This window comes from Pavona decussata, unplaced genomic scaffold (genome assembly GCF_977016875.1).
Source record: "Pavona decussata unplaced genomic scaffold, jaPavDecu1.1 SCAFFOLD_272, whole genome shotgun sequence".
In the NCBI taxonomy this organism is placed as follows: domain Eukaryota; kingdom Metazoa; phylum Cnidaria; class Anthozoa; order Scleractinia; family Agariciidae; genus Pavona; species Pavona decussata.
In genome coordinates this window covers 1,657,738-1,679,390 of record NW_028145674.1, presented here as the reverse complement: position 1 = coordinate 1,679,390, position 21,653 = coordinate 1,657,738, and the positions used below count along the sequence as shown (strand labels likewise).

At 38.7% G+C, this 21,653-nt stretch overlaps 2 protein-coding genes and 1 pseudogene across 3 annotated transcripts; all 3 read right to left on the bottom strand.

Moving 5' to 3' along the window:
• Positions 1-1,455: 1,455 nt before the first annotated feature.
• On the bottom strand, positions 1,456-9,486 carry LOC146455669 (neuropeptide FF receptor 1-like). Of its 2 annotated transcripts, none has more exons than XM_085094011.1 (5): positions 9,402-9,486; positions 4,877-4,992; positions 4,119-4,389; positions 3,076-3,333; positions 1,456-1,914 (listed from the first exon to the last, which is right to left on the bottom strand). In XM_085094011.1, exons 2-5 carry the CDS (start codon positions 4,990-4,992, stop codon positions 1,573-1,575), a joined length of 987 nt encoding a protein of 328 aa, XP_084950137.1. In that variant the 5' UTR covers positions 9,402-9,486; the 3' UTR covers positions 1,456-1,572. The 2 variants fall into 2 exon arrangements, with proteins under 2 accessions (XP_084950137.1, XP_084950136.1); XM_085094010.1 differs by lacking the exon at positions 9,402-9,486 and adding an exon at positions 5,949-6,422.
• On the bottom strand, positions 6,592-7,754 carry LOC146455670 (uncharacterized). The gene has a single exon (XM_085094066.1). The coding sequence runs from the start codon at positions 7,656-7,658 to the stop codon at positions 6,726-6,728; it is 933 nt and encodes a 310-aa protein (XP_084950192.1). The 5' UTR covers positions 7,659-7,754; the 3' UTR covers positions 6,592-6,725.
• A 2,753-nt stretch (positions 9,487-12,239) lies between the features above and the next one.
• On the bottom strand, positions 12,240-20,979 carry LOC146455668 (pyroglutamylated RF-amide peptide receptor-like; annotated as a pseudogene).
• Positions 20,980-21,653: the final 674 nt, after the last annotated feature.

The window sequence follows — 21,653 nt, the reverse complement described above, 5'->3', positions numbered from 1 at the left end:
GCAACCGCGAAGTAGTGCAAGTAACGCGAACTTCTATTTTCAAGTAAAGTTTTCGTTGGCGTTGCCGTCTTGGTTTCTTAAAGTCCCTGATTATTTTTAAATAATTCAGTCGTTAGGCAAGGTAAGCCAATGCATGTTACCATGTTGACATGCTGTCCAGTTTTTCCTTAGCCGCTGACCAGTTCGTTTATTGGCTCAAGCCACTTTTACTTTCTTGGCAAGTGATCAATAAAGGCCAGGTTTTTGGCCAGCAGGCGTTTTCTGTCCCTCGACTTGCCAATTGATTTAAACATTTCAACATTACCTGGAATTAATTGAACTGAGCTTCTGTTTCCGATGCAAAATAAAAAAAGATTATATGCAGGACTGACAGTTATCCACCTTTTACAACCAATCTTCTTCAGTTTGACAACGTCACCTATGTCATCGAACGAAAAAGAAATTCTTGAAGTTGGTTAACAAGAGTGTCCGATTCTGCCGGGAACTCTAAAGTGACGAACTGGTCAGCGGCTAAGAAAACAAAATAAAAAATGGCGGATAATGAGTGCCGGACTTTTCTCGTTACATGACAGCTTTAATGAAACTCTTCCGGCGTTTGTTGCGATGAAATTGGCAAGAAATGTTCAGTCTTGCTTCCTGGAGAAATTTCAAATCGATAGTTATCTCATTTCTTGGTTTGTTGCTTACATTTGTTGTTCGTATGATGTGTTCGATGGAAATATGGCCGTGTTAGTCGAATGTCACCACTTTCCCTCTCACTTGTGGTGCTGAAACTTGATTGTGGCCAAATTGTTTGAACAGATTTTCACAGGTGATGTATGGAACTTCCCGTTGATATGTAGAAGAGCCTGTGAGAACGAGCCGCTTTTGTAATTTAATCCTCTGAACTTAGGCTAAATCGCACGTTGCGATAAGTGCTCAAAGTAGATAACCTTTGTGTCCTCAGATTTATTACGGTAATTAAAGCTTGTGATTGCAATTCATCATATTATAAACGTAAAGGGTCATCGTTTATAACTAGTGAATTAGGAGATTTTGAATTATCTGTAATTCTCCAGAAATAATAAGTCTCGCCTGTTGGTTTCGAGCACAGCCCAGGGTGCGAGAAGTTCGAATTATTATTAAGGTTATAAACTTGTCCGTTCTTATTTCATATTTGTTATCTACTTGCTAAGAGAAGCTAATGGAATAGTTATCAGCGAAATCTTTTTTTCTTTTTTTTTGTTTTGAGATTAAAAATTGAATATGAGGTTTGTAGGGAGAGTCACTCTTTATTTGTCAACATAGTTCAACATGCATGGATGTTCCTTTTAAGTTCGCAGCCAACTTCGATGGCTAAACATCTGGTAAACGTTACTTGTTGATTTAGCTGATTCCGATATTTAATCCTGGTAATAGCCCAACAAGGTGACTCAGCGACTGAAATAGATGTCACATGTCTTAATTTAACGTTTTGCCATTTTATTTAGACTATCTAATTTATTTTATTTTTATTTTATTTATTTTTTCAATGTTCGAGTGGTGCCCCCCATGAGCTTGGCGCCTTCGGCGGATTTCATATCCTGATCGCCTCTAGGGCATCTCCAATGTCTGAATTTTGATGTTCGTCATATGCAGCACATCTTGGTTCCTTGCAGCATGAACGCTCGACCTAGAGAAACTTGGATTGCAGCATATCATTTTCTTGATCTTTTCTCTGAATCGTTGATTTATCAAGGCATACGCAAACGGATTGACAGCAGAATTAAACATGAGCATTGCATGGGCAATGGGAAATGCAGCAGAACTTATGTAATTTGTGCTGGTGAATTCCTTATAGACGTGAAGTATTGAGTCAGTGGCCCAGCAGATTCCAAAGATGGCGCTGACGGTCACAACCATTAAGGTAACTCGCTTGCGCACCTTTAACACTCCCTGCGTACAGAGAGATGGCATAAGATATCCTCACATGTAGCACACATCGTGCGCTTCATGGTGTACAATCGAACCTCCCGTAAGAGCTCGTAAGCGACCATCCAAAATGCCACGATTTAGTGCTCGCCTACGCGAGGTGGTCGCTTACGAGAGTCGAACCAGAGGAGGGTCTCTTTCGAGAACAGGTCCGACATATCTCCTTATTGGGAGAAAATTTATCGCATAAATTTTGGCTAGTTACAGCACAAGCAGTGCTAGGTTGTCACAAAGTTCCTCGTAAACTTTGGGGAGTAGCGTAGTACATACAGTGAACATGGAGATCAGACCATGAGTAAAGTGGTCGTCTACAAGAAGTTAACATCAATGAAAAATTATAATGCCGTCAGCTCAAAAAGTGGTCACCGTCGCTTACGAGAGGTTCTAACTATAAGGATTTAACTGGGCAAAAATTGGTGTTTTAGATAGGTGATCGCTTACGAGAGGTGGTCGTACATGCAGATTCGACTGTATGTTATGGCAATCTTTTTAGCTAGCTTCCATTCCTCACGAGGAGATAGGAAAAATTATGACAGTATACCAAGCAAATCGCAATCAAGACGTTGAGAATAAATATTTACACCTTTATAAAAAAAATGGTTTCGGACATCCATCCCTACAACACCAGATCATCTTTCGGCAGTAATTTTCCTATAAGCTCAAGATTAGAATTGCAGCTTAGTTCGTTTTCTGGAAATGGAGTACTGATAAAGAGGATTTAAATGCGCCAAATACATATTCAGATCCTAAAAATTAAACCACGTATTTTGTCCCTATCTTCTGTTCCGAGTCTGTTACATGTAGAATTAAGACATTTTAAGATACTTGCAATAGTAACATCCTCATATACTTTTGATGGTGGTGATAACTTCTTTACGTTATGCACCTAGTCGGTCAGTCAGTCAGTCAGTCAGTCAGTCAGTCAGTCAGTCAGTCAGTCAATCAGTCAAGTAATCAGCTAGTTAGTCACTAAAATAATAAACATCGTATTTGAATACGTGGCAGTATGTGATGAATATACGTACCCGTGATCGCAATCCAAATTCACCATGAAACTGCAGCAAAAACATTTCAGTTTTACGCAACTTATTAGGAAGCAATTTAGGAAACAACGTTTTAACATACCTGTTGTTGATATGTAAGTCCACTGTCATCAGTACGCTTAAACCACAAACTGTACACCACTCTGGAATATAAAACGACCATCAGAGTGAAAGAAATACCAAAAAAGGCAAACCACATCACATAGTAAGCCTTGGGCATCCACTCCGCTGGCCAATCGTGAAAACAGGAATTGCTTTTGATCTTCGTATCAAATTTCTCGCTTAGGAAGCCCGGGATATTAAGAATTAAGGAGAAGATCCAAAATACAGGAATAATGACCTGGGAAGAAGAAAAGAAAAAAAATCTGTAATTAGCACTCGTTAGGTTAAGCTGAACTGACATGGCTATATGAATACCTTGGTTAATGATACACACACACAAAAAAAAAATGATACACCACACGACTTCGGTGACTAAAAGATTGGGGAGTAACTGTCGAAAGAGTTTGAAATCGTCTTGGCCTTGGTTAATACGACTTCTATGGTTACTCAAGGCAGCCGCCCAAAAGTCGCACAAACCTTAAAGGGGCACTGTTACGGTGATTTTGCCGTTTACAGTTTTTAGTGACTATTCTAACATACACAGGAAGAACTTGAAAAACTTGGCCAATTTTTTCACGTTGCAATCCAATTCCATCTTAGCCATCTCCAGCCAAAATTAATAAATAGTAGATTCTGTGCACTAGCAGGGTTATTGTAAACAAAACTCAATCATTATTTTAACGATCCCATTGAAACAAATACGATTTTCGGCTATTCACAGTGGCACTAAAATAGGTGACATTGCCCCTTTAGCAAGAGTTTTCCCTTAAGAATTTATTAAGCAACGCTGTACTAACTGGGGACACTAAAAATAACTGTAAGCCTTAACATGTTTTAAACTTCCAACTGGCAGGGCGTAACCGAAGATTTGAAACAGGGAAGTACCATGAAACAAATCCATCTAGTGGTCAGACAGCGGACTTGAACTCAGGACCCCCGGATTACATTTCTCCACCACTTACCACTCCTGTAACTACATCAGAGAATATTTTTTTCGTTCATTGTGTTAGCCTAGTGCCCTACCTTCAATTTGCCCATAGTAAGTTTTCCTTTGTTTCCAAGGGGATGTATTACGGCAAAATAACGTTCAATCGCTATGGCAACCAACATGAACACTGATAAGCCAGCTCCAACCCAAGAGACGTTTCCGTCTGTCAGGAGTGTGCATAAAATTCTTCCAGTCACCCCCTCGGGGTGGCTTGCGGTGTGTCTCAAAATGTTTGGCGGTATGAGAAAAATTGGGTAGATGATGTCCGCGACTGCAAGGTTCACAATTAGATAGTTTATGGGCGTCCTGTGGGATTAAGAGATCATTCTTAGATAGCTACAGTATAGATCGATGAAGGAAAGGGGGCGTGACTTGGGAGAGGGGAGGGGTGGAGGGCAGAACTTGATGGCATGAACTGTTTTGGACGTTTCTATCTTTACAAGCAGAACCAACCAAGAAATTGACACTTTCCAAATTTTTGCTGCGACCAATTCAATGTGATTTGTTGATGTTCATGGAATTTCTTGTTGCTATGATAACAATCAGTTTGGAGACAGGCTGTCGTGATTTGGATTCCTCCTTTAAAGATAAGTAAACAGAAATACTTAATAAATATGTTTCTCGGCCAAATCTCGGGCTTCTGTTCATAAATTAAAACTATCAATAACCTCCCGGTTTATAAAGAAAGAACGATAAAAAATTTTAAGCTCAGTAAATGAAATAGGAAGGATGAAAAGGGACAAACAAGAAGGGTCATTTTAATTAAAATGGAGATTGATTTACTTGTATGTACCTCATATCTCGATTTTTCTTGACGATAGCACAAACCAGAAGGTTTCCAACGATGCTTGTAATGATAAGTATAGACATTACTGTTGTTATGGCAACGTCAGCGGATTCCGCCATCATCTGGGTGAAACGAACAATTATCTAATTTACGTACAGAAGATAAGCAAAATCATGAACGGAACGGTACTTAAGTAATCAGCGAAAAATAACTGACTTGCCAAGAGTTTTAGGTCAGTGTAAGTTCCAAAGCGCAACAAATTTACCATCAGACTGTGTTAGGTTACAGCCTGCCATGGTTGTAGTGTACAAAAAGGTTGTTATGACAAATTCGAAGAGTGCCAATGCTGAATTATAAAAACGATCGTAATAAAAAGCGCAGTGACGTTAAAAAGAGGCAATTTGTCTGCATTGCTATTTTTTTCTACTAAATTAAAAATGGCGTCCCTTTGTCTACTTTGCCTAACTTGTAAACTACCAAGCAAAACAATGTTTATTGTCTATTCCTGAGAAATGCAAATCTTAAGTAGTATCGGTCAAGTAATCCCCGTTTTCTTTTTACAAAACTGTCAAATATTTTGCGCTGCCGCTATCAATATATTTCTCATACTGAGTACAACGGTGGAAGCCAAACGTTGTTACAAGAACAAGACAGACGAGAGTGTTCGAGCGGAAAGTATTTGATACATTGGGTGTGGATGATGCCGGCCCTTTGACCGAGTTACACAGGAGATCATGAACAGTATCCCAAGAAGATCTAGATCGCGTTGTTCATTTCGCGAGACAATATCAGCTGATTAGTAAGGGGTTGTGGAGGATCTTTGTCCATAACGACATAAAAGTTCGAATGTCATGATCCGGTGGATGAAGGCCCCTTAGAATCGAGCTTAAAATCGCCAAAGACATCTTCCCTAATGCACAGACGCCAAATTCTCTTCCCAACTGTCCGTCAGTTAGGTCGATATCTTGATGACATCGACAATGGTGCTCTTCGCTGTCGAAGAATACCAGAGAATGCTCCTCGTGGCGATGAGACAAAGGTTCCAATACCACTACCGAGAAATGAGCAGTTCACTTACCGGAAAAATCCCGAAAGTAACCATCCTCATCAATTTCGGAATTAGTAGCCTTTAAGGCTCGTTACTTTCGGGGGTTGTTATTTTCGCCGAGTTACACAGAAGATCAGCATCTTAAGAAGGTCTACATCTCGCTATTCCCTTTGTGCGACAATCTCATTTGATTAAGTACTTAGGGACTGTGGAGGATCTATCCTTGAAAGCTCTCATTCAAGCATTCAGGAGATTGGTGAGCAGACGAGAATCATTTTGGACATTCGAAAGACTTTAAAGATAGTAGTAAGAGGATCACGTCGCTTCTCACAATGGAGGAGAGTAGTTATTGCGCGTTTTATGGTCAACGTGTAAAAGGATTTTTAGGGACAAGAGAGAAGTACCAACAAGAGTAGAGATTTCGTATTTTTCGTTGGAAGGAATCTTCCCAGGTGCCAGTGAAGATTGGTTCATGTTGAGGGAATTATTGTAGGAAAAAATGGCTCGTCCCCTGCTCCTCAAGATAGTATTTTATAAATAGTGACGTGCGTGTTTTAGCCGTTTTTACGAGTATATCTTTGAGAGACCTACCTCTTTTGTATGAAATTAGAGGAGGTTCTTTGTAACTTTCTCTGAGCAATGGTTGTCGTTCTATTAAATGCCAGTTTTCCATTAGTATTTGTTTGAAGTTAGTAACTGATGGGTGGTATTGAGTGACAAAAGGCAAGATTCTTTTGTTTGTGTGAGGTTTTTGTTGAAGGGCCTGTTTTCTATTCTCAAAAATCACTTCCGAGAGAGTTTTCTGCACTAGATTTTTGGATAGCCCCTCTCGATAAGTCGTGATTCGAAATGTTTGATTTTTTCTTCAAATGTTGCTTTTGTTGAGTTTTTCCGGAGACCTCTGAGGGCCTCGTCTTTGATAAAACCTCTTTTTACTCCTGGTGGGTGACACGAGGAGAAATGTGTGTACTGGAATGTCTCAGTAGCTTTGTAGTGAGTTCGTATATCGAGCACTAATTCCGTAACAAATCTGTTGCCTTTATAAACCACAGTGTCCAGGAATGAAGTCTCTGTTTCAGAAATTTCAGCCGTGAATTTGATGGTAGGGTGGTGATTGTTGGCTTGTTCAATGAACTGTTTTAACTCCTCTCTGCTGATATCCCAGACGGAGAAGATATCGTCGATATATCGTTTGCACACGAGTGGTTTGAATGTGCTTCGGCTAAGGAGTTCTGTTTCAACTTTGCCCATAAAAATATTGGCGAAAGCGACTGCCATTTTTGTTCCCATGGCAGTTCCGTGTATTTGTAGGTAATTTTTACCACAGAACTGGAATGAGTTTTCTTGCGGTATTAGGTCTAGCGCTTTTTCCAAGAACCGCGTGGGGTTAGGAGGTTGGTCATTGTAGGAAGAACTGTGCGCTCTGCATACTGTTTGGATTCCCGCCTCCTGCGGTATATTAGTATAAAGGCTCGTGACGTCCATTGAGACAAGAGTTGTGTTCTCTGGGACTCTAGTTCCCTCCACGAAATCAATGAAGTCAGTTGTATCTTTGAGATATGACTTCTGCTGTTGTGCTATCGGCTGGAGTAGTTTGTCAACAACTGCTGATAACCTTTCTGTTGGACCTGAAACTCCAGAAATTATGGGTCCACCGACTGGAGTACAGTTGGTTTGTGTATATTTCTGAGGGTGTAGAAAACTGGGATTCGAAGAGGATTTTGTGTGTGACAAAGCCATTTTTTAGTCATTTCGTCGATATGTTGTTCTCGGTAGAGTTCTGTAATTAGTTGTTCTACTCTGACTGATGTTTCTTCAACCATGGATTCGTCGAGAGGTCTGTAGTGCTCTACTGTGTTGTCACGTTGGATTTGTACTTCGGTCCTCTTGCCTGCGAGGCTCATAAAAACGGATGTAGTTCCCTTGTCAGCTTTCTTGATGTTTATTTCAGTGTTGTTTTTTCAAGTCCTTGAGTGCTTTGACAACCATTGCTCAGAGATATTTACAAAGAACCTCCTCTTATTTCATACAAAAGAGGTAGGTCTCTCAAAGATATACTCGTGAGAGCAAAAATCTAAAAACGGCTAAAACACGCACGTGAGAGTCGCGCAGGCCTGTCAATATTTATAAAAAATCGGATTTAACGTCCGTTGTTGATACCCTACTGTAGAAGTAAAAGACCCAAGAGCTGAAGAGAAAAATCCAAAGTGATCGAATCGATGCTCATGAAGCCCGCCTCAGAGGAGACCTACTATTGAAGCCAGACGAAGACGTCAGGGTGGACTCAGCGACAACATAAGCGATAAGCGTAAATCAATAACACTCCTTGACATCACAGGCTAACAATTTCTTCTTCTTCGTTGGGGGAACGAGAGGGAAATGTTGTGAATTAAATTCACCAGTGAAAATGAAAATGTCATCATAATCATCATCTCAATTAGGTCGTTTTGCCGTTAAAATGCACGTGCACTCACATATCTTTATAATAATTTTTTTTTTTGTGTGTGTGTGTGTGGTGTATTTGAGTAATTATTTATATTCTCTTGAACACATGATCTTTTGGAGCGTGTTGGAGACGGTTGTGTTTGGCCGACTGAAAACAGCTGCAGAAATAGTAGCAATACCTTCATGTAATGACAATCAAAACAGGACATGCTTTGAACACTTGCTTGGACAAATATTAACATCGACATTCCTTTTTTTTTTACTGCACTAATGTTATTTTATTCTGCATGCAAATTTTAAGGCAACCTTTTTGTGTATATTACGTTTTGTTGACAGTTGATAATGACGCTATGATAATATCGAAACGCCTTCCGGTATTGTCGCATATTTTTATTTTTGGTTTTTTATTAGTGACTAAAATTTTAAACAATAAAACCAGATCTCTTAGTCTAGAAAAGCTGTTTAAGATGAAAAATGTATTAATGGATTTTCATTCGGTTAGCTTCACTTGCTTCGGTAATGAATTCGAAATGCAAAGAACGGATCGAGTTTCACGGACTTATTCTCAAGGTTTCTTAAGGGATTTGCACTGAAAGACACGTGTAAACATAAAAATTAACGGCCCTTCAGTAGAAATCGTTCACTATCAAACCTCAGAACTATTTTTCTTTCTATAAACAGGTATTCGACCAATGTCGAGCCTCCTTTGGGGGAAAAATAGCGCTCCCATAAAAATCGATTAAAACTTCGAAAAACTGACACCATCAATTTATTCGTGGTCATGGTTCGTGGTGGTGAAGAATAAAAGAAGACCACTGGTTAGGGCATTTTATCAATTAACCCAGAATTTTAGCTTTTGAAAGATGTCAGTTCTAAAACGTTTGTGATTAACATACTGAATCCCGTTACAATATTCGTTTAACTTATTTGTAGAGGAGACGCCATGGCTTAGCTATAATCATAGCTTAATTATCAGTTGCCTTAATGTGAGATACCGAACAGGCCAAACAGTGCGGAAAACAAAAAATGTTGGTTTACCTGAGAGTCGAAGTGCCAACCTTAACTAAAACGTTTCGTCTACTGCCCGTCCTGGAAGAACCAGACTTATTTAACGACAAAACTGATATCACTAAAACAAAAAATATATATACATATAAAAAAATAAACAGAGAAACAGCTGGTGAAAACCTCTAATTGACATATCCGCAGGCGCCACCTCACGTGAAGTTAACCCATCTTGTTCTGCCGTTGACATCAATGTAAACCTGGTTCACACTAGCAACATAACGGCGAAGTCACGCAAATGCAAAATTATAATTTATGTCGATGTTTTATGTCCCAAATTTGAATAGCATAACATAATGACATAGCAGAAACTAAATGACATAAGCATAACGACTTTAAAAAAAAGTGATATTTTCTTTGCGTCGTTATTAGTCATCATGTCGATAGTGTGAACCATGCTTTAGGCTATGTTCACATCAGGCTGGTTCTGACCGGGACTATTTATAGATTAATGAAAAGGAAGGTCACGCAGGCTAATGGTAATGAGCCATTGCGATTTGTTTATTCCTACTGTGACGGGAGGTTTTTCCACTTCAAGCAAACGGGGACGTTACGAGCTATTCTATGCTTCAATCCAAAACTCTTGGGAATCGAAGAATTAACTCAAACGGAGAATTTCGCTTGAGGGGAAGGGCCGTCACTCCCTTGAGGTACCAAGGTCTAACCGCAATTGGACACTAGAATGAACAGCGACAACTTGACTTTTGGGTCCAACAGTAGTTTATTCTCGAGTTAGGACTGACATAATCGTCTAGCATTTTAAGTTGTAATCGAAAAGTGTTACATACTGAGTTGCTTATATATGATTTGTACCTACGTCTATTGTTAACGGAATACAATACGTCCCGTTATCATTAGGAAACAAAAAGTAATTACAGTGGAAGCGGCAGTAGATTTTGAATAACGTGCAGAAGATTAAAAACTTAGTTTTCACACCAAAGTTTTACTAACCGAAACGGTTGTTAATCAAGGAGAACCTGATCTATTTAAACTGCCTTAAATTAGAAGTTCTCAGTTGAGGCGCATAAAAAGTAGCGAACAAGTCATGAGTTCCATAAGTGTTATTAGCGGCCGGTGCCGCGTTATTACAGTTGACAAAGAAACTTACAAAGTATTCATAACTTAGTGAGCACATGGATTATTCAGATTCGATCTGCAAAAGGCTAAAAGCTTAACGGCAATATAGAAACTTAACATGTTGTTGATTAATACTAATGAATTGAATACTCTAGAAAATGGCAATTACAGAACGAAACCCATTACAAGAACATTAATTTCATAATTTAAAAGGAGACCTGTTTACTTGGGGCACCACTTCTAAAACTCTACGTTGATAGAATTTATTAAGGTCAAGCACGGTAATTGAAATATTTCCTTGAATATCTACTGTCGGCTTTTTTAATTTTATTTTATTATCTTTCCTTTAGTAACGAACACGATAAGACAACTAATTCTACCCCCTGATGTGACAACACAGCGACATACAAATATAAGGTTTTCATGATCTTTTGAACGACTAAGGAGAATGTTGAAAAGCTAAAACGAAACTACGCTTAACATTACCCTTACAAATCTTAAATAAATAATTGAACCGATAAATAGACTGTTATAACTTTAACCCCAATAAATATACTTGGATAAATATGAAGCTACTCTTATAAATATTGGAATGTGGCAAACGATAAACTACGGTTAACATTGCTTTTCCGACAAGTCGTAAATGATAGAACCAACAAATAGACTTATAACCTTAACCCCAATAAATATACTTGGATAAGTATGAAGCTACCCTTATAAATACTCGAATATGACAAACGATAAACTACGGTTAACATTGCTCTTCTGACAAACCATAAATAATAGAGCTAATATAATAAATAGACTTGGTTAAATATGAAGCTACCCTCTATATATATATTCGAATATGACAAACGGTAAACTACGGTTAACATTGATCTTCTGACAAACCGTAAATGAAAGAACCAATAAATTGTCTCATAACCTTAACCCCAATAAATATAGTTGGATAAATATGAAACTACCTTTATAAATATTGGAATATGATAAACGATAAACTACAGTTAGCATTGCTCTTCCGACACATCGTAAATCATAGAGCCAAAAAATAGACTTACAACCTTATGCCCAATAAATATACTTGGATAAATGTGAAACTATATACCCTTATAAATATTGGAATGTGACAAACGATAAACTACGGTTAGCATTGCTCTTCTGACAAATCGTAAATGATAGAACCAATAAATAGACTTACAACCTTATGCCCAATAAATATAGTTGGACAAAATATGAAACTACCTTCATAAATATTGGAATATGACGATAAACTGCGGTTAACATTGCTCTTCTGACAAATCGTAAATGATGCCCAATAAATACACTTGGATAAATATGAAACTATCCTTGTAAATATTCGAATATGACTAGACAAACGATAAACTACGTTAACATTGTTCTTTTAAAAAATCGTAAATGATATTCTAATTTAAAGACTTATAACCTTAACCCTAACAATATACTTGGATAAATATCAAGCTTCCCTTATAAATATTTTAATATGACATACGATAAATATTGCCAAAATTCCCCTAACAACACTAACTATAGTTAATTAATACTGAAGTCATGTGACTAAAAAATAACTACACACAACTGCCAAACGGAGGAGTGGGGTGGGCTGGAAAAATCTGATGGGTAACTCGACTGGGCGTATCCCCTTGGAGTGTAGCCCTTGTGTTTGTTGGGCAGGGAGGACTTTCATCTTGATGCTTAATGGCCGGTTCATTCGCATCAAGAAGATCTTTGCACATGATCCATGGAGCGTTGTCCTCCTTTGTCGATCATTTTGATGTCCCGCGGTTCCTTCGCAGCATGATCCCTTAGTGCTGATGAAGTTGGACCACAGCATATCATTGCCTTCATCTTCTCCCTGAATCGTTGGTTTATCAAAGCATAGGCAAACGGATTGACAGCGGAATTGAACATAACCATGGTGTGAGCGATGGGAATAGCAAGAGGACCAAGCTTGTATGAGGCAATATCCCCCGATACGTGTATTGCTGAGTCTACGCCCAAGCAGATTCCAAAGATGGCGCCGACGATGACAACCATTAACGTAACTCGCTTTCGTAGCTTTAGCACCCCCTGTGTACAGACCGATAGATGCCATTAGAATACCCTTATTAGCAGACACTACATCACCATTCACAATTATGTTAACGCTATGCTTTTATCCTAAAACAGTCCCTAAGTAACAGATTAGTAAACATGCAGGTAGACACTTAACGTTCAAGCGTTTAATTTAACGAGTTCAGTAAACAACGCAAGAAAGGAAGTCGCGGCTCAGCAAAGAGCGAAACTAAATACACTGTACGTGGCAGGTAGCTTGGTTAGGGAGCCGGACTTGAAATCTGGGTACCCGGGTTCAAGTCCCGCTCGGGCCGCTAGCTGGAGTTGTTTCTCGGTAGCCCCGAGTTCAACTCCTCGGCCGCTCTTGTAAATAGCCAGCTGGTCTTCCTCCGTCAGGTGGGATTTTTAACCACGTTATATTCAATTTAAGTAATATTCTTTGGGAAGTTTAATGCTCGGCCCAACTGTACCACTTTTGTTGTAAAAACCACCGACGGTAAATAAAGGTTATTATTGTTTTGTATTGGACATGTATTGCTTTAGAACTACACCAGCAAAATGCGCAGGAATTCTTTTCCAATCATTATGTTACCAACCTCATTAGTAGTTTTAATACACTTACACATTATCAGGTGCGAAATATATTTTTTCGCTACTTTTAACCACTAACACATTGTTTGGAGCTAACTGTATCCATAGTTAATTGAAGGACTGCATGGTTTTGAAACCTTGCCACGAAAACAATGGTGCTGCAATTTATGTTGGAAGGGCCGCGACCGCGTACAATCCTTTGTTTTAACGTTCTCACTACAGTTGAATATAAATAAATCACATTTCAAAATCTATTGTAGTTTGTGCACGGTCAAGACCAAAAACGCTAACAAAAACAGATAACAAAGAAGTTTGTCAAGCCTCATAACCATTGCCTTTTATTAACTGTATTGTACCTATGTGCAACGTATATAAAGTGAGGTTTCTATACGTAAACGTTTCGCCCCATGTAACGGAATCCGGAATCCCGAATCCAGAGAAATTTTCATGTTGGAATCCGGAATCCAGGACATTTTTTACGTTGGAATCCGGAATCCAGTGAGCTGGAATCCGGAATCCACTAAAGTTTTGGAATCCGGAATCTACTTGTGTCGGAATCCACTTGTGTCGAATTGTCTTGGGAGATTCTTCCATTTTTCTACCCAGTCACCGTTTAGCGGTCTACCTCTGACTCTTCTACACTTGCAACACTCGAAACACATGTTCGAACTTGTCCACGCAGGACACAACCCTCCCCGGGAGGGGGGATATTTTCCTCATGACGTAAGCTTCAAAGCACATGCGACTAAAAAGATGCCGAAGATTTGCTCGTTGACGCTTTCGAGTGCTTGCATCGGAAGTTTTTTTGAAGTGTATCAAGTCGAACCAAGTGGTTTTTAACTTCACTTTGGTTATGAGAAAGCACAAATCAAAGGAAGACAGGTAAGTTTAAAGAAGTTTAGCTTTAGGATATTTCGAGATATTGTTTATACGATTGATTGAGGCTGTAATAAGAAATACGTGTCGTATAAGTGAAGACAAAAAGAATCCGAAAAGAAAATCCGTCCTCAAATCGAAATTAAAGTGACTTCTCGATCGATCTCGAGCCTGATTCTTGAGAGTATTTATTAGAACAGAGCAAAAAGTAGTTGAAGCCGACATTACAAGCAAAATGAAACTTCAGAAGCTTGAATGACTTGTTGATACTTGAATTTCTCGACATTTCTGCAGAAGAAACTTTGTTGACTTTAAGAAAAACGCGAGAGGACAGTTTTCTGTAGTTTTGGGGCTCCATTTTCATTTTGATCCGTTGATGTACGACTTTAAATCAGAAAAGTGAATCGTCGAAAAGGCAGGTTAATTAAAAACTATTTCATTTTTATGGACTTTTCGTTTTATTTTTTTTTCTCGATATCTTTTTTCATAAGAGTCCACTGAAAACTCAAAGCGTTAAGCGATCTAAGGTCTTTGACATACTCAGAAAAACAATGGTCGGTAAAAATCAAGTAAAACTGACGGTTAAAGAAAAAGTATGTACGGTGCTTTGTTTGAATTACTAGTAGAATAAAACACCATTTTGACTCTTTACAAGTAAACGTTTCGACGCAAAGAAATAATTAAACTTATTAAACTCAGTCCCGTAGCAAGGGGAGGGGCAGGGGGGGGGGGGGGACTTGAGCCCCCCCAGAATTTTTTGAAGTTAATAAGCAATGTGCCAAAAAATGATAATTAAAACAGATCAATGTGCACTGATCAATCAGTCTTGAACTCCGATGCTGCAAGTGCCTTTTCACAACCTTCAATAATATGTTTACTACCTGTTCGTTTCTTTCGCTAACAGTTTGTTTTTATATACAACGACAACGAAGGCACTCCTACCTTGTGAATCGGAAATAACAACCAAAATTGATCGAAATCAACCAATATCAAACCGTGAAAGCTGTTGAAATAAACTACTTATTTTTTAAGACATCCGCTCATTGAAAGCAACATAAATGCCCTTAGTTTATAACAATTTAGTATTCGCGCGTTGTCGAAAGCCACACAAATATGTCCCCTCAAGACCAAAATTTTCCTGCAGTCGGATTCTCACTGCCCGATTCCAAATTTAAAAAGAGAAAGAAAAATTTGTCCTCGTTTGTATACGTCCTCCTTCAAACATGAAATTAAATTTCACGTGATCATTAGTCCGCGTGAAAAAAAAAAAAAAAAACGGCAAAGAAATGTACCAAAAAGTGTGACGCAGGTGCAAAGTTATTGATTTGCTCACTAAATCTACTGCTTTTTTGTGTTCTCGTTGCATCTTAAACTCCCTAATCTGTCTGTTTTTTGGGGGTGACGGGCCGGGGGGGGGGAAGAGTAGTTTTGTTTAACCATTTTGCCTGGCCCCCCTAGTTATTTTAGCCTCGCTACGGGCCTGTAAACTGTTAATTCTAGCTCAGAGTTCAGTTAGAGCAGTTAGCTATGATAGCTATCTTTCGATAACTTAATAATCACGAATAATCTAAATTTAATAATTCGACGTAACATTGTCTACAATCACCCTTTTTATCTGTCTTAGAAAAATGAGAAGCCCCCAATTCGGAAAAAACAACCGTGAAATTGGCAATTGGTGCTGTTCCTTCGGTCGTGCGGTCGTGCCGTGATATTCTCCGATCTGTCTCAAAATCTTTGGTAGCGACAATTATACAAGTCTCATGCACGGGATGGAAGAGGTAAAGCGCCCTCCTTATGCCTAGTTTTGTGAGTTTTGACTAGGGACATAAACGGAAGCGACAGCGGCATACGATTTCAAGTCATTGAAAACAGGCCCAAAATACACACATAAGCATAATGCTTTGAACATCCACCTTTTAATAAATGCATGTGACAGCAGTTACGCGAAATGACCAAGAAGGATTGTTATATATATATTACTAGAAATACGTGGCTCGCAAAACCTCGCGAAGCTGGGGCTGGGTGGAAAGCCCTCTTTACTCGTATTGTAGCATCAAACGAGGAGATTAAAAGGCGCATAAGATTTTCTTTTTTTGATGAGCATAGTGTTTTCGTAGTTCCACGGGCTAGTTTGCGGTTGAAAATCTATTTCTGTCGCGACGTAATGTACAACGGGCGTGCAGCGCTGTCGTGTTCGATGAATTAATTTCCCACGGAAAATTATTTACCGCGGCCACAAAACGTGTAATTTCTTTAATGCACTTATTCACAAAAAAAATTTCTAAAAGAAAGGGAAAAGATTCTGGAGAGATAGTTCTGTATCCAGTGAATATTGTTGAACATTGCAGTTGAAATTTGATCATGCACGCATATTTTTTTCGATGTATGCAAATTTTTTTCAGACGACGCCAGACAATCTGACGTCATTCATACTTTGTTTGCGCACTGTTGCCAGGCAACAGCACGGACACCTTCACGGAAATATATAAACACCCATACATATATATAAATATATGTTCGGCTCGAATTCGCACGGCTTAGCTCCCGAGCGCGACCTTCGGCCCGACAAATTTATTAACCTCGCTACGCTCGGGCCTTCGGCCCTCGCTTCGCGAGGAATTAGATGTAATAGTCCTTTCTGGTTATGCTTTGCATATGTGGTTTTCACTAGCATAAGAGGAACCTAATCATAATAGGACGCATAACAAAAAGGGAAATTTTGGATTTTTTTAAGTTTTTATACTTATGCTTATATGCCCGCTTTGACAATGAAATAGCGATGTTATGCATATACTTTTGCATATTTCGCTTGTGAAACGAACCAGGCTTTAATATAATTAGCAATCATTCGCAACCATGCTTAATGAAAGACTCAAAAGCAAAACCCTTTCAAAAAGCGCCGCTCATAATTATCTTTACTGTAACGCTCAAGTGGACGATGAGTAGAACTTTTTAAATTTAGTTAAGGCACTTCCCGGCTAAGAATCAAATGACAAAAGCTTTCTCATTTTTGTGACGTGCATTAATTTCTAAGGGAAATCATTTTCCTAATAAAGTAAGGGAACGAACGTTTAGATTTATAGCTTATGCATCATTTGAACTTTCCATTGATGCCACTGATTTATGCAGAAAGTTACGTAATATATTGTAACTAAGTTTGAACATTAGCCGTCAATATTTGTTGTTCGGTATTTGTTGATCATGTAAACGGTATAGGAATTGCCAGTAAATACTACATGTGACGTTGTTCGATATTTTTTTGATCATGTAAATGGTATATAGGAATTGCCAGAATACTACATGTGACGTTGTTCGATATTTGTTGATCATGTAAATGGTATATAGGAATTGCCAGAATGACGTTTTCGAAATGTGTTGTTCTATGAGAGGGTATCGGTGTTATTTCTCAACGGAATCATGACTTATTGTTCCACTACAATACGGGATAAAGGTACTTGAGTTTTGTTTAAATTATTACACTAGAGCTGAAAATACGAGTAGAACCAAGGACGCCGTAATCTGGATTCCAAATTATTGGAATCCGGAATCCAGTGAATCCAGAGGGTTGGGATCCGGAATCCAGAGGCATGGAATCCGGAATCCAATACCCCTGTGGATTCCGTTACATGGGGCGAAACGTTTGTTACCTCATACCTGTTGTTGAAATGTGTGCCCACTGTCTCCATTACTCTTGAACCACAACGTATACACGACTCTTGAGGACAGCCCAAAAAATCAAGGCAGATGAAATACCATAGAAGGAAACCCATATCCAGAAATACACCAAGGGCCCCACTTCTTGCGCCACGTGTAAACACAGAAATTTGAGCAGATTTTCTTGTTGAATTCCTTGTTCATGAATTGAGGGATTTGTATTATAAATGCCAGGATCCAAGAGCCTGGTATAACAACCTAAAAGAGAGAAATACGTTAACCAAGTGAGACTGATTCGTACATCTGTATAATTATAACACACATTTTCAAATGCAATAAGTGCGCGATTTGAAGTTTATTTATTCTCTTTAATAAAAACCATATAATAAAAATATCACGTTCGATGTCAATAATTAGGAGTACACTAAAACGGAAGGAAAATTCGGCATTCTATTGTCTCCCTAGATTATAAAAACTGAGGTAATCGACACTTTGGAATAGTCATTCTTTCAAATCGTGCTGGATTTATTTATTTTCGGGTGACAGTGTTAAACGGTGAAACAAAACCTTTTACATCGATAGCGAAAAACTTGGTAGTTTAAACTTTCTCCTTAACTGCAACTATGACACGAAATTTCTTAACCCTAAATTACCCCAATACCCGCCTTCCATAGGGACGCGCTATCGTTCTTAAACCGGACGTTAAATCTCTGTATAGTTATGATCGTGGTAAAGCTGCTTTATTCCACAATTCGCGAATTTCAAATCGATAACAAAGCACTGATTTTTCATAAGAGAATAGTTCTTAGGAAAGATCATCTCCCGGCATTAAAGATCTTTCGGATAAGAACGGCTAGTTCCTCTCTCGTAGAACCTTTAGGCTCGTATGTTACTCACCAACACTTTAAAAAAGTTATATTCTCTTTCAGTAGCCTTACCTTAATTTGTTTATCGATAAAAGGTCTATATATATTCTGCTGTAAACAAGCCCTCGAATGCTCTGCTGTTGACAATTTTAATTGTTTAAAAACATGTTAAGGAATTTTAAAGGAATTTTAAAAATTCATGTATAGGAATTTTAAAAATATTTTTTAGTTAATAGCCCTTCAACATATGACATACCTTCAACTTGTGGGTAGTAAGTTTTCCTTCGTTTTCCAAGGGATATAACACAGCTTGGTATCGTTCAAATGCAATAGCCACGAGAGTGACGACCGAGGAACTCGCTCCGACCCAGGCCAAGGCTCCATCCGTCAGCAGTGAACACAATACCTTACCAGTCGTCCCCTCAGGGTGGGAGGTGGTGTGTCTCAGAATCAACAGGGGAATGAGGAAAATTGAGTAAATGATGTCCGCTACTGCCAGGTTTACAAGTAAATAATTGATGGGAATCCTGTGAAATTAAGTCATCGATCTGAGTTAAAAAGCATACTTTCGAAGCTTTAACCCTATTTAGGCTGAAGAAAGAAGGGGGTGGAGGAGGGGGCGGTTTGAATATCACACCAAACTTTGTGACCTATTTCTAAAATATATCTTACAAAATGTTGGCATCTGACAGGCAATATAGACTAAAATTTAATACAACCTAAAATTATGACCTTAAACATATTTTCGGAGATTTAATTGTTTCGGCGAGCTTGGGTTTACCTTTTCGGAGAATATGTATGTCTCACGTGCACTAGCTGAAAAAATAACTGAAAAAAAAGAAAGATAAAACAAAGCTCTCGGAGTCGAGCACTGAGTTAGTTTTTGGCGAGATTTTTTTCTTCATACTACATCTTCCACACGTTCAGCATGAAAGAGGTACTTTTAACTGTGTTCGAGATTTTGGGATGAGTTTTTAGCTTTTCTATTGTTTTTTAATTGCAAAACCAAATTGTTGTTTGCTAAAACCCGGCCATTTTTTCTCCGCGTCTTATCTCAAATTTTGCGCTATATCTTGTTATGGAGACAACTCTAATCTGATTGGCTCTCGTTGGTTTCTTTTGTTTTCCAGCCAATCAGAGCCCATTTGTAATTGCACTCGTGTTACTAATTTGCACACATGTTTCATGAAAACTGCACTCCTTTTTTAAACAATCAGAATTTAGTAATTTTTTTATGTAGATTATTGGTTTGCATATGCTCTGATAAACCAACGATTCAGGGAGAAGATCAAATTGATATCCTGCCATTCATCGAGGTTTCAATCTGTAAGGGAATTGGAAGGTATCGAAATACACAACAGGAACATCACCGAAGAGACGGCAGGTCCTTTTTCGAGGCTGTAACACCATGGCAACAAATTCCCAGAAAGTCGGTGAACAGTCACATGCTATTGAATGTAATTTGAGGACATTGAGAGACCGTGGTTTCTGGAAACAATGTGCCGGTCTGTTTTCTGTAAAGAGTTTCTTGGTATTTAATTTCTCTCGTTGATTGACATTGCTTTAACAAACGCTAAATTTACTTTAAAAGACGAAATGCAAAACAATATTTGCAAAATAGTTTTCCTCAGGGCGTCAAGAAGTGTAAGAGAAAAGAGGAAAAAGTTGTATCAAATTATTTTTAACGAGTGAAACTAAAATGTTGTAGAATGAAAAAAATAAGTAGGAAAAGACAAATAAGATTACAAGACAGTGTAGGTCCTTAAACCGTCAAACCCAAGGGGGAGGAGGGGAGGGAGGGGTTGCCAACTGAAACTTTTAGGTGGAAGGTTTTATTACACCCTTGTGAACTCCCTTCAGTAATTTCTTATAGTTGTTGTAGCGGGGTCAGTCCAAAGTCAGCAGACAGTTCTACGAGGGATACTAAGCGATTAATACAGATAAACGTCTCGGATCACAGATTGCTAAATACTCGACGACAGTCTTGCCGCAATGACCTATCTAGGACAGATGCAGACCCTGATTGGGATGGTTAGGACAGACTCGCTTGAAATTATACACCCTCTTCAGGGTAGAGGGGCCAACTGACCCATACCCGGCCCTATCCAGCGGCTGTGAGGGGGGGTTACTTCTTTCGCTCTCGCCACTGTGTTCTTTAATTCTGCCTATATAGCTAACCTTACGTTGTATCAGTACAAAGTAGTATTGTTATTTGAAAAGACTCGAACAGCCTTTGAAGTCATTTTTAAAAGTCTTCATCAGTCTTTCAACCTCTCGATATCTAGATGTTTGGGTATGTACCTCATGTCTCGATTTCGCATCACCACAGCACAAACTAGACAGTTTCCAACGATGCTTGTGATGATGAGTATGGACGTCACTGTTGTTATGGCAATGTCGGCTGATGCTGACATGTCTGAAGGCAGGAAGTCTTAAACTCAAGACCTGTATGAAAAGGACAAAAATTGAATTTTGTTGAGTGCTGACTAATCTCGCCACAATGCCCGTCAAAAGCTCTTTTTCCACAAATGTGTAAATGCTACTATTGCATTCCTTTTTTCAAAATTGAAGAATAGTTTGCTCGCAGCGTTACTGAAAATGATCCACGCACTTGCTAAACAATAGTAATAATAGCTATAAAATGAATATAGCCAAAACAACAACATTGTGAGTCATGATGACGGCCCCGCCGGGAAAGCGCGGGAAGGGGGATTTAAGAATTTCGTTCTCAACTTCCAAGACTTTTTTCCATGAACTTTACGTGAGAGGTATATGTTGCTCTAAGGAAACTTACTGACATCTTAGTTAAAAGCGTAATGGTGTAAATAAAACTTTTCCCGTATGCATTCAACTTCTAAAAGGTTTTCGTCTGCCAAATTTTATCCTACTTCTTAGTCACAACCTAGACCGCACACAGTCAAATACAAGAAAGTAAAAAAAGGCAAACAAAAGTTAAACCAAGGGCACCCAAAGGAGATAATTAAAAATTAAACGTTTAATTACCGTTTCCTGATTTCTCAGTGATAAATGAACAAAGTAACACCGATATATCTGTTCGGATTTTCAAGCTGAATTTTCAGGTGGTAGG

What these genes read in the sequence shown, in the direction of transcription:
- LOC146455669 (XM_085094010.1), bottom strand. Translation starts at nt 5,978, where the DNA reads ATGAGGATGGTTACTTTCGGGATTTTTCCG. An exon ending in TTACTTTCGGGATTTTTCCG is followed by an intron (nt 4,993 to 5,948) that starts GTAAGTGAACTG and finishes CGTTTCACCCAG; the next exon opens with ATGATGGCGGAATCCGCTGA. An exon ending in GACTTACATATCAACAACAG is followed by an intron (nt 1,915 to 3,075) that starts GTATGTTAAAAC and finishes CTCTGTACGCAG; the next exon opens with GGAGTGTTAAAGGTGCGCAA.
- LOC146455670 (XM_085094066.1), bottom strand. Translation starts at nt 7,658, where the DNA reads ATGGCTTTGTCACACACAAAATCCTCTTCGAATCCCAGTTTTCTACAC.